This window comes from Mus caroli, unplaced genomic scaffold (genome assembly GCF_978045245.1).
Source record: "Mus caroli unplaced genomic scaffold, Mus_caroli_1 scaffold_19, whole genome shotgun sequence".
NCBI classification, from domain to species: Eukaryota; Metazoa; Chordata; class Mammalia; order Rodentia; family Muridae; genus Mus; species Mus caroli.
In genome coordinates, this window is record NW_028227274.1 from 322850 (window position 1) to 337951 (window position 15102).

A 15102-nucleotide genomic window follows, 5' to 3' on the forward strand; every position below is an offset into this window, starting at 1 on the left:
CAGGCACTTTTATCAATTGAGCTACACTTGGACTGGGCCAAAATGTGTTATTTTCAAGTAGCTTTACCAAAAAGGCATAGAAAATTTATGTCCTTTTTAGAGACAAATCCGACTGATGATAAACAGACTATTTTCTGAGGGTAACCAAAAGAAAACTTGAAGATTTCTGATTTACAAAACACTGGAGAAAAAAGTTTCTGACCTGGATCTTGACATGGAGATCTTGAGGCATAGCGGCTGTGAATCCCAGAAGACTAAGGCAAGGAGGTCTCTGAGTTCAAGGTCATCTGGGACAAAGCAAGTCCCAGATCAAGGTGTGGTGGTACACACCTTTAATCAGGGCCACACCTTCTGCTGGAGACCTACATAAGGACATTGGAAGAAGAAAGAAAGATTCTCTTCTTCGTCTGCTTGCCTTGTGGGACTGAGGAAGTGGTAGATCCTTGGACTTCCAGCTGCTGCTGACCATTATTGGGGAGTTGGACTACAGACTGTAAGTCATCAACCAATTCCCTTATTATATAAAGACTACCTATAAGTTCTGTGACTCTAGAGAATCCTGACTAATACAGACCCTAAGGATTCCTCTAATTCTATAATTCCCCCAAGCCATCCACATAGTCAGGTATGTCTACTTTTGGCTGAGGATGTCACTCAGCAAAGCCAAATGTGAACACCAATTTCAGCTTCATCCCATACTCTACTATGCAGAGCACACAGTAAATCCTGAAGACATTAGCTAGATGGCTAAGTGATTTCAGTACATGTTATCACAACAGATATACATTCACACGTGCAGACCTGTGTGGCCACAGGTACTACCAATCTGCTTATCACTGGAATTTTCAGCTCTAGGCAAGACCTTCCAAAGAATAGGAAAGCATATCCACCTACCTTACATTTGTCCTCATATACTTTTTCCTGCCACATTTGCTCATTATTATTACATGTGTAATCAATGCTTTGTTCCTTCCCTGTTTTTCTTATTTATCCTGCAGTAAAATCACAATTTTGAATTAGGAGGTTATAACATTTTATTCTTTAAAAAAATTAAATCTCTCAGAGCTAAGCCAGGAAAATTATTTTTTATTGGAGATGGGGGTCTTCCTATACAGGCCTGGCTAGCTTAGATCAAATTCACAGAGATCCACATGCTTCTGCCTCCCACTGCTAAATAATTTAGCTTCTTTAGAACTAAAAACCAGAATTAAAGGCTGAAATGATTCTTCAAACATCAATTTATGCCAGATATGGTGGCACATACCTTTAATCCTAACACTTGAGAAGTACAGGGGAGCAAAACTCTGTGAGTTCCAGGCCACCCTGGTCTATATATTTCAGATCACCCAGGGTTACACAATGAGACCATCTAAGAAAACACACACACACACACACACACACGTGTGTGTATGTAGCTGGAGAAATGGCACAATATTTAAGAGCTCTTATACTCTTCCAAAGACAGTCGTTTGAGTGGCTCACAATTGCCTGTTACGCCAGCTCCAAGGGATCTAATTCTCTCCTTGGTCTCCACCATCCACTGCACACATATGCTGTACTCACAGAGACACAAATAAAACTAATTTCTTTTTTTGACACAAGGTTTCACTATACAACTCTGGCTGGCTGGAACTCGCAGTGTTAACCAAACTGGCCTGGCACTCAGAGATCTGCTCAACTCTGCAGATCTCCCAAGAACTGAAATTAAAGGTATACATTCAGCATGATACATCTTTTTAAAAAGTTTTTAACCATTTTATTTCTAAACATTTAACAATGTGAAATGAGGTTAAACTAGTAAATAAAAAAATAAAAACAAAATGTAGAAGATTATATCTCCAGTCCTGGAAAGAAGGATTGGAATTCAGGGATTAGCCATGGACACACTGCTCCCAGAACTCCAAGTGGGCCTCAATTAAAAACTGCAGTCAACAAACAAGCTTACCACACATTGGCACACCTTCAATCCCTGAACTCATGATGTTGACTTAGGGGAATCAGGAGTCACCCTTGGTCACCCCTGACTACCCATGGAGTTCAAGGCCAGCTTGAGCTATAAGATACCCTACATTAAAAGAAGGGAAAAAGGTAGGGTGTCTTTAATTCCAGCGCTTGGAAGGCACAGGCAGGCAGATCTGTCACTGGAGGCCTATCTGGTCTACAAAGTAATTTCCAAGACAGCCAGGACTACACAGAGAAACCCTATTTCAAAAAAAGAAAGAAAGAAAGAAAGAAAGAAAGAAAGAGAGAGAGAGAGAGAGAGAGAGAGAGAGAGAGAGAAAGAGAAAGAAAGAAAGAAAGAAAGAAAGAAAAGAAAGAAAGAAAGAAAGAAAAGAAAGAAAGAAAGAAAGAAAGAAAGAAAGAAAGAAAGAAAGAAAGAGAAAAAAAAGGGAGGGCTGGTGAGATGGCTCAATGGTTAAGAGCACTGACTGCTCTTCCAAAAGTCCTGAGTCAAAATCCCAGCAACCACAACCACATGGTGGCTCACAAATCTGACGCCCTCTTCTGGATTGTCTGAAGACAGCTACAGTTTACTTACATATAATAAATAAATAAATTTAAAGAACAAAAAAAAAAAAAAGAGGAGGGAAGGGAGATGGCTCATCAGTTAAGCTCTCCCAAAGGACCTAGGCTTGGTTTCCAGCACCTACACAGTGCCTAACACCTGTAATTTTAGTTCCAGAGAAGCCAATGCCCTCTTCTGGACTTCCCCCAGGTACTGCATGCATATGGTACAAAGACAGATATGCATACACTGTGAAATAAGGTAAAACTGGTGAAGAAAAAGATCAAAATGTACAAAATTTCATCTCAGAGCTAGTAAGAAGGCCAGGAATTCAGGATGTATGCCAGGAACGTAGGCAAAACAACTATACACATAAAATGAAAATAAATAAATCTTGGGGGGAAAAAGTGAAGAACTGACAAGACAGCTGAACTGATAAGGTATTAGCTATATAAAAGCATGGTGGTCTGATTTCAACCCCCAGAACCCATTAAGGGAGAAAGAGAGAGAACCAACTCTACAAAGTATCCTCTGATCAATAAGCACATCTTTCAACTTCCGGAGCATGCACATGCACACTAATGATGATGATGATGATGATAATTTTAAAAGATAAGGTGCCATTCCTTGAGATTAACCCTGTTACATGATGCTAGTAGCATTCCATGAGGAAACATTTATCGTCTTTAAAAGTCCTATAACCAGCCGGGCGTGGTGGCTCACGCCTTTAATCCCAGCACTCTGGAGGCAGAGGCAGGCGGATTTCTGAGTTTGAGGCCAGCCTGGTCTACAAAGTGAGTTCCAGGACAGCCAGGGCTATACAGGGAAACCTTGTCTCGAAAAACCAAAAAGAAAAAAAAAAAAAAAAAAGTCCTATAACCAAGAGAAAGGATAGGGACCATCAGCTCATTAAATACTAATCAGAATCTGCTATATGTCATGCTATTACACAAAGTCCTGGAGACACTCTACAATATAGGCACTCTACTCTCCAAGACTCTGCAAACTAAAGAGAGAACAGATATATAAACAAACAATAATGATCATATTTGAGCAATAACAATCACAGGACTATAAAGTGAAAACTGGTAATTTCTATATTTCACTATAAAATATTATAATTCATTGAATAATATAGTTCTTAAATTTCATCTTTTTATTATTCTGAGTTTATGTGTGAGGGGGTAAACCAGTAGATGTCAAAGTACAACTTTTTGGACTCAACTTCTCCTTTCACTGTGAGACTTAGAAATTAATCTCAGATCATCATCAGACCTGCACTTTTACCCACTACACCATCTTGCCTGTGTGATTAACTAATACACTCTGTTGTTGTTTGTTGCTGAAATAAAGTCTCACTGTGTAGGCTGCTGACCTAGAGTCTGCTATACAGACCACCTGGACTTGAATCTACAGACCTCCCCTCCTCCAATATGCTGAGATCAAAGATATGTGCCACCATTTTATATATTCTTAAGAATTAATGTTTTTAAAGTAAAGGAGAAAAAGTAAATAAAAATCTCAGCACTTATGAGGTAGAGGCTGACAGATCGCTGTGAGTGCAAAGCTACTCTGGTCTAACTATAAGTTTCAAGCCAGCAAAGACTACACTGTGAGATTCATTCTCAAAACAACAAAGAAATCATGACAAAGTAAAAGAAAAAAAAAAAAAACTGATGAAAAGGCAGTCAATGAAATTCAGGGACAGCTACCAGCTTCCTCTTCCTAGTGGCAGTCATCACTGAAAGTGCCTATTTCCTGGCATCACAAGCATGTCAAAAGAGTAGCCTCAATAACCAACTACACTAGATTCTGGCTTGGAATTATCAGAGAAATGTTTCACTCCTCTCAGGTCTCTCTGTTTCTCTCTTTCCTCCCCTCTCCTCCCCACCCCCCCCACCTCCCCCCACCCCCACCCCCGCCATCCCTGGCCCTGACTGACTGCCAACTAGCCAAGTCTATCTTTTTAGGCTCCATTTTCCTTAATGTCTCCTCAACATTCCCTACTTCAAATTCCAACCTCTTGAAGTATTTGTAACACTACCTTCTTCCAAATTAATCAGTTCTCGCTTGACTTTTGTTTTTGAAACAGGATCTTGGGGCTGGACAGATGGCTTGGTGGCTAAGAGCACTGGCTGCTCTTCCAGGACTTCATTTCCAATACCTACATGGTGGTTCACAAACATCCATCCATAACTCCAGTCCCAGAAAATCGGATACCCTCAGAAGCCTCTGAATGTGCCAAACATGCACATGATATGTAAAAATACACACAAAATGCCTATACACAAAATATAATAAACACTTGAAACAAGATCTCGCTCTGTAGCCCAGCCTACTTTCAAACTCATAGTGATCCTCCTGCCTCAGCTTTTTTTTTTTGTTTTGGTTTTTTGAGACAGGGTTTCTCTCCTGTGTAGCCCTGGCTGTCCTGGAACTCACTCTGTAGACCAGGCTGGCCTCGAACTCAGAAATCCGCCTGCCTCTGCCTCCCAAGTGCTGGGATTAAAGGCATGTGCCACCACTGCCTGGCTCTGCCTCAACCTTTTAATTGCTGCTGGGATTACAGGAATGAGCCTATTTAAACCACATCTGCTAATCTACTCATATAAAGTTGGCATTCTAGCTGGGTGTGGTGGTACATGCCATCAATTCTAAAACTAAGAAGACAGAGGCAGGCTGATCTCTATGAATTCAATGCTTGCCTGGTCTAAATAGCAATGCAAAACAAAAAAGGTTAGCATTCTCCAGGCCTCCAGGAACAACAATGCTCCATACTTTCCCTAGGCCATTTCATCTTTAGTTGATGATTCTCAATTTTCACTTCAGGCTATACTTCTCCTGTACACCATCCTCCAAAAAATCTGCCAGATGTTTCTTAGTGGTTGGCTCACAGATCTTAAACAAAATACTCCAAAGTTACACCAGACCTGCCTATACTCCTATTTCAATGAATGACAGAGCTACTAACTCAGCCACCCTAGCAGTCCTCTCTTCATACCTAATATCTTTGTCCTCAATTCCTGAGGTAGAAATGTGACTGACAAGTACAATATGGTGATAGAGGTGGGTAAAGAGCATTGTCAATTGATGGAGTAGGAACTAAAGTTCCACTACTTTCAAGCTGTGTGATCTGAGCCACTTATCTAATATCTCTCTCCAACCACATTCACTGTGAGCTTAAGGCTAGCCTAGTGCTACATTGTAAAATTCTACCTCCAATATATATATATAAACTAGTCAATTTCCATCATCAAAATGTCAAAGGCTTGGCAGCAGTATAGCAGTGTTTGCTTAACTGGTGAGCTGTGCTTATCATCAGGCTTCATTATGCTAGACACATTTGTTGCAGTTTAGAACTGTGTTAAACAGTACATTAGATAGTCAACTCATTTAAAAAGAGAGCAATACCTCTAAAAACTAAGATAAATATTTTGAAAATAATTTTCCCTCTAGAAACTATACTTTTGGGGGATAGAGAGATAGCTCAATAGTTAAGAGTACTTGCTGTCCTTCCAGAGGACCCAAGTTCAAAATCCAAAGCCATCTGTTTGTCCATCTGCAGTACATTTGATGGCACTGGCATCCTCTGCCACCTGCACTCACATGCATAAACCCACATGAAGGTACACACACATAATAATAATAATAATAATAATATAACTTTTTAAATTCTACTTTGGGATTGTATACTATAGGTAAAGCTGAATATAAAATACTGGAAAGAGCATTATAAAAATCAAAAGTACTAAGCCGGGCGTGGTGGCACACGCCTTTAATCCCAGCACTCGGGAGGCAGAGGCAGGTGGATTTCTGAGTTCGAGGCCAGCCTGGTCTACAAAGTGAGTTCCAGGACAGCCAGGGCTATACAGAGAAACCCTGTCTCGAAAAACCAAAAAAAAAAAAAAAAAAAAATCAAAAGTACTGTATAAAACATGTATAAAACAGTCAAAGTTTTAGGTCTTTATTCCCTTTAAATACCAAAAATAGAATCTAAAGCACTAAGATTATGCTTTGCAAGAAAGTACTGAAAGCAAAAAAAATTAAAAACTACAATTAGCACATCAAAAAAAAAAAACTATGGATATAATATAGTACAATGTGGTAAGAACACCTGGCATCTGCTATCACTCTCTACCACTTACACACACACACACACACACACACACACACACACACACACTCACCAAAGGGCATAAGCATATGTAGGTAAAATGCCCATACACATAAAATAAAATTTATAAAAATAAAAGCTAGGCAGTAGTAGAGCACACCTTTAATCCTAGCACTTGGGAGACAGAAACAGGTGGCTCTCTGAGTTTGAGACCAGCCTGATCTACTGAATTAGTCCAGGACAGCCAAGGCTACAAGAGAAAATCCCTGTCTTAGAAAACCACATATGGATGGATGGATGAATGAATGGATAATAAAATACAAATATATAAAACATGAATATAGGGAAACAGATACTTGAATTAGCCAGTATTCCCAGAGAAGAATTTAAACATTATACTTATCTAGTTTGGTTCTAGCTTTTATATCTGAACAAAATACCTAACGGGCTGGAGAGATGGCTCAGTAGTTAAAAGTACATGTTGGTCTTGCAGAAGACCTAGGTTCTATTCACAACACCCACATGTGACTCACAACTATCTGTAACTCTAGTTTCAGGACACTGAACTACTACTTCTGACCTCTAATGATAGCAGGCATGCATGTGGTGCATAGATATACTTGCAAGCAAAATACCCACACACATAAATTTTTTTTTTAATTTTTCTTTAACCAATACTTAAGTGAAGAAATACAACCAAATTTAATCCCTTTGGCAACTTTAATAATACAGCATCTACCCAACACCTGAGAAGTAGAAACAGGGCTGATAGCTCAAGGCAGCTCTCAGCTACACAGGAAGTTTAAGTCTAACCTGGGCAATATGACACTTGCCTCAAAACAATCAAATAAATAAAAGCATTGTAGGCTAGGAAGATAGCTTAGTGGGTAAGAATGCTTGTTCTAAAAGAATAAAAACCTAAGGACTGGAGTTCAAATTCTGAGCACCCACCTAAACAGTGAGGCACGAGTGTGCATGCCATTCACCCAAAGATTTTTAAGTCTGGCTCAAATGGTAGCTTCCAGCTCAATGAGATCCTGTCTCAAGGCAATTCAGCACACAGCAATAGATGGCACTTAGTATCTTGCTCTGGCTTCAGCATGAAGACACACAAAAGCGCATAGAGCACAGACATGTGAACACCATACATACACCCACACTAATCATAAAAATAAAGTGTCCAGAGTATCCACAAGGAGTAGCATGTGTCTTTATATATGATAAAGTTGTCCTAATTCCAAAGCTGAGGGCTTTTATCCTATTAAGCTTCTGAAACTATAGTTTAGGGGTGGAGTGTTCGCCTAGTATATGCAGGCCCAGGGTTTGATCTTGTTACTCATTGAAGAAAAATAATTCTCTAAAAACATTTTTGGTGTTTTGAATGAAAATGGCTTCCATGAGCTGTAATATTTTAATGTTTGGTCTATAGTTGGTTTAAACTATTTGGCAAGGACAGTGGATCTTGACCCTGATGCTATGACACATTAGTACAGTGCCTCATGTTATGGTGATTCCCCCAGCCAGAAAATTATTTTTGTTGCTACTTCATAACTGTAATGTTGCTGTTATAAATCATAATTTAAATATCTGATATGCAGAATATCTGATATTCAACCCCTGTGAAAGGGTTGTTTGACCCCCAAAGGAGTTATGACCCACAGGTTGAGAAACATTTGGCTTGGGAGGCATGGTTTTGTTGTAAACCAGGTATGTCACTGGAGTTAGGTTTTGAGGTTTCAAAACCCCACATCATTCTGTTAGGTCTCTCTGCGTAATGCTTGTGGATCAGATCTAGGTTCTGAGCTACCACCATGTCTGTCTGCCTGCTACAGTGCTCCTCACCATGATGGTCATGGACTCTAACCCTCTGGAGCCATGAGCCCAATTAAATGCTTTCTTTTATAAACTGCCTTGATCGGTGCTGAAAAGATAGTTAAGGGCACTAGTTACTCTTTTAGAGGTTCTAAATTCAATTCCCAGCAACCACACTGGGGCTCACAAACATATATAGCAGGAGCTGATGCCATTTTCTGACATATAGATGTGCAGATATACTCAAACAAACAAAAACATAAACTCCTTGGTCATAGTGTTTTGTCATGGCAATAGAAAAGTAAGACATTTCCAAGCAAAATAAAATAAAACTGCACTATCAGAGAAGTAATATAGACAATTTTCTGTTCTGAAAACCAGCCTTACTCTACATGGTGAGACCCAGTCTCAACAGAAACAGAAACAAATGCCCACTAACATTCCCTGGGATTTCCTTCTTCCTTCTCTTCCATCACCAGAAAACAAAAACAGTACTTACTACACAGTTGTCATAGTAAAAAATGCATTTTAAAAACTTCATGTATTTCTTTTCTGTTTGTGGGCAGGGAATTAAGATACAGGTAATAACCTCCCAAGGGACTCTCCAATGATAGACAGTGTTACACCACTGAACTAAAGTTAATTATTAATGTAACCCCTTAAGCTGTTCATTTATGAGCACTGTGTTACACATGAGACATTTTTTCCTAACATCTCTATGCTTAAATGTATGCACTGATATACTGAAACAATATCCAATGTGTTTATCTATTTTCAAAGAATTGAGGTTAGATAAGTTGATTTTGGCACACAACTATAATTCCAGCATTTGGAGGCTAAGGAAGGATTATCACAAATTCAAGAATATACTGGAACACAGCATGAGATCCTGTCTCAAAACAAACAAAAAACTGCTTTTATTTATGAAATTCATCAGTTTAAATTTTCAGATATTTCAGATGTTTCCCCATCAATCAATGTTCTAACACTGTTCTAAAAGCCTCTCAATGGCAAGAGTTCAAATTTTTGCTTCATTTTTTAAAAGTCTAGCTAAATGAAATTGGAGAGCTGGCTCAGCTATTAAGATCACTTTTTGCTCTTTCAGAGGACCTGAGTTGAGTTCCCAGCTCTCAACACCAGGCAGCGCACAGCCACTGTAATGCCAGCTTCAAATATCATAGGATTCATTCATTTTCTCTCTCTCTCTCTCTCTCTCTCTCTCTCTCTCTCTCTCTCTCACACACACACACACACACACACACACACACACACCTTTCAAAATTAAATATTTTTAAGTATTTTTAAAAGTCTATCTAAATGGGACAGGACATTTGCAAGCATCCCAGTAGAGTACCTAGCTCAATTTTATAACCCAATACTTACTTAATAACATGAGAAATTAAATTCTCATTAAGATTTGGCCAGAATTCCTATGTGTTTTTTGATAACATGCTATAATTCTAGGCAAGACTGTATATAGTCATGCAGCTACTCATTTCTGTAGGAAACCCCTTTAGTGTTGGAATGTATTTAACTTTTTCAGTAGAGAAATTTCATTAACCTTTGGACACAGTTAAAAACAAAAAGACTAAAAGTTCCTATGTCTTTTATACACTTAAAAGTTTATTTATATCTTACATATCTGGCCATTACATAACCAGGACTACATGCCTTTCTCAAAAAGTTTCAGTTAAATAATCACATTTATTAGCCAAAATACATAGTTCCTTTGAGGAGTGTAAGGTTCCGAGATTTAAATAAGTATCTTATGAAGAGAAAAAAGCTTGTTATCCCAAACTGGGAGACTAGGGTGAAAACACGAGCATAAATTACTCTAACTAATGTGATGCTGAATGAAGGTGGTCCGATCGGCCCCCGTTTCACTGCGCAGAAAAGCAACAAGCACAGAAGTCCCCCAAGCCACACCAGCACCAGGGCTCCAGTTAGGGTGCTGACTAGCAGACAGCAGCTTTCCCGGTAGGGTCCTGGGACCGAAGGCGCCTGCCACTAAAGCTGGCGGTTAGTTACGCCTGTAACAGGCGACAAAAGACCGTGTTGGACACGTCTCCCCTACTCCGGGTCTGGAAATCCAGTAGTCGACCCTCGGACCCCCAACTGCGACTCGCCCGGCCGCTCGCCACCGCATCTCCAGCTCTATATTGTGTGGGGACAAAATGACTCGATGGGGCAGTCCCTGCGCCACCCTTTTGGAAGAAATGGGGCACGTTATTTTCTATCTACACTGCGAACGCAACGCTGAGACGAAAGCGCTACTGCGGCCCCAGGACTGTGGTGAGCAGGACAGACGCCCTTTTCCTGTCAGACTGAGAAGCCCGAGCGGCCGCCCGGCTCGCTGACGGTAGGCTTTCTCGTCGGTACCAAGACGAAGCACGGAAGAGGGCGAGCGCAGGCAGCCCGCTGCGTGCCCCGGGAGCTCTCGGTGGCGAGCCGCGAGCGGGCGGCGGTGAGGGCAGGCCGGGCGGAAAGGCGCGTCCCGAGCAGCCGCCGCCCGCCGCGGGCTGTGATGCGAGGCAGGCGCGCCACTTACCCGCCGCGAAGGGTTTACGTAGCGGACCTCGTCACTGATTACGGACGGGAGGAGGTGGGGACGCAGAGCCCGACGGCCGCCGCCCAGGCAACCCGGCGGATGCGGCCGCACGTCGCGCTCACGTCAGCTCTGATGCGGTTGTCGCGGCCCCTCTGCCGACGCGAACAGAAAGCCGCGCAAGCAGCGGTCGGAACTGCGGCCTCGAGCCCCACCCTCCCCTCCCCCACGCCGATCGCCTCTCCTAGGGGACTGGGCCGGAGGAGAAAAAAGTTGCAATCTCGAACTCTGCCCCCTGCTGGCAGTCAGCGAGATTGCAGAGGTGACAATCCAACAATTAAATAGAACGGGGGTTGGGGCGGAGCCTTGGGGACGGGGCGTATTGGAGGAGGACACCTTGTTGAGGCAGATGACTAGGAAGAGCTAAGGGGTGGGACAGGAAACCGGAAGCCACATCCTCCGCGCGTGCGCTCGAAGTGTTCGTACTCTCCAACTACAACGATCCTGTGCAAAGCGTCGTCATTTTTTTTCCTATATACTTTCTAGGATGACTCTTGTCTCTGACCTCAATCCCAAAGTGTGGGGGTTCGGTCTCCGCCGGAGGCGCGTGCTAGGCGCTAAAGCCTGCCGAGTTCCCCGGCTTCAAGGGTGGTTCTGGAAACCGCCGCTAGGTCTGGAGTGTACTTTGTCGCGGTCCCTCTTCCTAGCCTGCCTCCTCGGTAGAACTTGTTTGCCTCAACGTACAAATACCTACAAGCCGTTGGCAGAAGTGTGGCAGAGGATAGTAAAACGGTTTGTTAAAAGCTAGGGACTTTTTTTTTTTTTTGAGCCTATTAATAATGGAGACTTTCGGTTTCAATCGTGAGATTTTGCATAAGGTCTGTAAAGCAGTCACCTACGTGATTAGCACCTTTGTAATACCTCCTCTTACTCTAAGCCCTCCTCAAGAGAGTCTGGTCCTCTTAAACACAGGGACTTTCGTTCTTAAAACTAAGCCACTATGCAATCCGAAACAAAAATGGACCAACACTCAAGACTGGCCATCTGGAAATCTCTAGTGAAAAGTTGCTAAAAGGAAAGGCCAAGAACAAGGTAGTACAGTTTCAGAAGGGATGTATTGTGGATAACAGAGTACTTGTAGAACAGGGGACGTGGCTCAGGATTACTATAGTTGTCTGAAAGGTGAGTAAGGGCTGGGGTGGGAGGAGGCACTGTAACAGAATGCTGCGGTTTACCAAATTTTGACCAACACAGTTACAATTACAAAAAAGGCAGATTAACACCTGGGCAGGGTGGTAAATGCCTTTAATCCCAGAGCTCAGGAAGCAGAAGCAGGTGGGATCTCTGTGAGTTCGAGGCCAGCCTGGTCTACCAAGTGAGTCCAGAACAGCCAGGGCTACACACAGAAACTGTCTCAAACAAAATCAGAATAAAACCTAATCACTTACAGGAGGTTTTGTTTCATCCCTTTAATCCCAGCAGTCTCTAATAAAGACAGACCTTGATGCCCTAATCTTCCTGCTCCAACTTGCAAAGCACTGGGGCTTTTTATAGTCCCAGCACAATCACACCTCTTTTAAGATCTGCAGATCAGTTTTTAAACCTGTGAGATAATCCCTCTGTAGTACTGTACTTGTACTACATGCTAAGCCATAGAAATGCCTCACATTTTCCAGCTCATGTAGATAGCCTTTTTTCTCTCCATTTCCATGATAATTGCTTGGTTCTCTACTGAAATTTTATCATCCTTTAAGACAGCTAAATATCACTTCTTTTTACTTTTGTTGTTTGAGGAGTGAGGGGTTCCTGGGGATTAAATCTATGACTGTAGCCTCAGGCATGCTTTGAAAATTCACTAGTACTAAGCTATGACCCCAGCACTATCACCCCTTTTCCTTTCTTCTTTAATCTTCAGAAGGATCTCACTAATTCACATTTATCTTAAAATAATTTGGGGGCTTGGGCTGACCTTGTGTTTTCAGATCCTTTTGTTTTAGGTTCCTAAGTAGCTGGAACAGTAAGCCTAGGCCATAGGCTCATGCCCTACTCCACCTCTGTTGAAGAGAGTTTACTTACTACTGTCTTGTAAGAGTCTAAAGCCTGAGAAGACCCAAAACCACCCATCACCAGCACCACCCAGTCAATCACCATACATTCTCTCTTCCAATGCTGTTATCCTCTGCCTCTAAGTGCTGTGGCATGGTCCTACTGACCTGGTTTCATTTAAGACCCTTCTGAACTTGGAATGAATCAGACCATCAGAGATGCGAGATCTTTGTGCATTTGAGATTCTGGAACCTACAGGAAATAGGAGACCACAACAGAGCAAGACCAAATTTATAAGTCTGTGCTTTAACTAATTGAATGTTGAGGGAGGTGTCCCCCGCCCCCATAAAATTTGGATGACATCCAAAGGGGGATATGTGCAGGTCTTTTTTGCTAATGCTTTTGTAAAAAAAAAAAAAAAAAAAAAAAAAAACTGGAGTTCAGGGAATAAAATAGTCAAAGAAAAATACTGGAAAAGCAAGTTTCCTGAGAGCTTGAGTAGACTACATACAAAACCACCAAGATATACCTGCATAAAAACCAAAATAAAGTTGGCATTCACAGAAGACTAGTTAGTAACTGCACTAGTTACTAGCTAGTAAATCACACTAGCTAGTAACTGCACTCAGCATTAATCTGGCAACACTGGGCACTAAACAGCATGGTAAATTATGGGGTCAAACAGCAGCACTGTGCAAATGTAAAGCCACAGGGAGAAGAGTTAGAAGGAACTTTGAAATTCTGGTTTTTAACTTTGTTCAACATCTTAACAATGCTTTGCTTGCTTGCTTGCTTGCTTGCTTGCTTGCTTGCTTGCTTGCTTGCTTTTGTGACAAGGTCTTACTATCCAGCCCAGGTTGGCCTCAAACTTTTGATCCTCCTGTATCAACCATCTGACTGCTATGATTATAAGTATATATGCCATTCTTAGCAAATTTAAAACTATTTTCTTTTTTTGTTATTGGTGATGTTTTTGTTTGGTTGGTTGGTTAGTGTGGGAAGCCATTCCGAACTCCCTGGCCAGCCAGACAGAAATCTGTGCCAGGCAGTAAACAAACCCATATTTGGTGGATGGCTCGCCCTTAATCCCTGATTGGCTGAGCAAGCCTGCCTGGTGAGGTGATGTGACCTGTGGTGATTGGTTGAGGCATGGTTGTGGCTTGAGTGGATAAAAACACTTGTACCCCGAGACGCGGGGGATTTGATCAGAGAAGCTGCCTAAGTAAACTGCTTTAAGAAGAACCGGTGGTTGCGTTTTCCTTGCTGGTCGAATTGGACACAAGTGGTGCCAAAACCCGGGACCAGACTCCCCCACCGAAGAGGTTCAGAACTTTCTGCAGTCAGGGTCTGTCGACAGGATGAGTACGGTAAGTAACTCACCATCCAGGGGTTGGGATTAGGCTCTCGGTAAAGAGACAATAAAGGCTCTCGGTAAAGAGACAATAAGGCTCTTGGTAAGAGACAATAAGGCTCTCCAGCTCTGGAGATGAGAAAGTGAAAGTAAGAGGGTAGTGAAAGTAAGAGGGTAATAGGGACAGTCTATGGATTACTTTCTTTTTCTAGCCATTTGGGTAATTTTTCTTACTGCCTTTTGGTTTAAGGACTGGCCAAAAGGATGGCCGATTCAGGATTCAGAACAAATATTACAAGGCCTGGGCTATGCAAAGAGCCCAGACATAAGTGCCAGGATGCTCCCTTAGAAAGATAAGGAAGGGCATGATGGGATGTTTCAACCATATGTGCTTGAGCTGCCCATTACCTTATGGGGTAGGGATTTGTTAAAAATAGTGTCCTATTTAGGAGCAAAGATCGCCCCTACGGCCATTTGGCCTCAAAAGATACAGTTAAGGGTTGATTCCTTGCATGCTTTAAATGATTTTCAGAAATTGTTAGGCAATATCAATTGGATTCAGCCCTATTTGAAGATCCCAAATGTTAAATTAAAACCTCTGTTTCAAATTTTAGAAGGAGACTCAGTTAAGTTCCAAAAGGGAATTAACACCTGAGGCTAGAAAGGCCCTTACCCTAGTGGAAGAATTGATTAAAGCCCAGCTTCAGCATTGTAGAGAAGGGTTACCC

General features: G+C 41.8%; 1 protein-coding gene across 14 annotated transcripts in view; it reads right to left on the minus strand.

The window, feature by feature from the left end:
* Positions 1–11197, minus strand: part of Crem (cAMP responsive element modulator) — a 70623-nt gene extending 59426 nt beyond the window's left edge. For 4 of the 14 annotated variants that reach the window (XM_085833590.1, XM_029472198.2, XM_021150187.3 and 1 more), the window contains exons 1-2: positions 10981–11194; positions 895–992 (exon numbers count right to left, since the gene is read on the minus strand). In XM_085833590.1, coding sequence (XP_085689716.1) covers positions 895–938 — 44 coding nt within the window. In that variant the 5' untranslated portion in view covers positions 939–992; positions 10981–11194. Of the gene's footprint in view, positions 1–894; positions 993–10980 lie in introns of those variants that run through there. The other 10 variants (XM_085833594.1, XM_085833592.1, XM_029472199.2 and 7 more) reach the window with 6 other exon arrangements.
* Positions 11198–15102: the final 3905 nt, after the last annotated feature.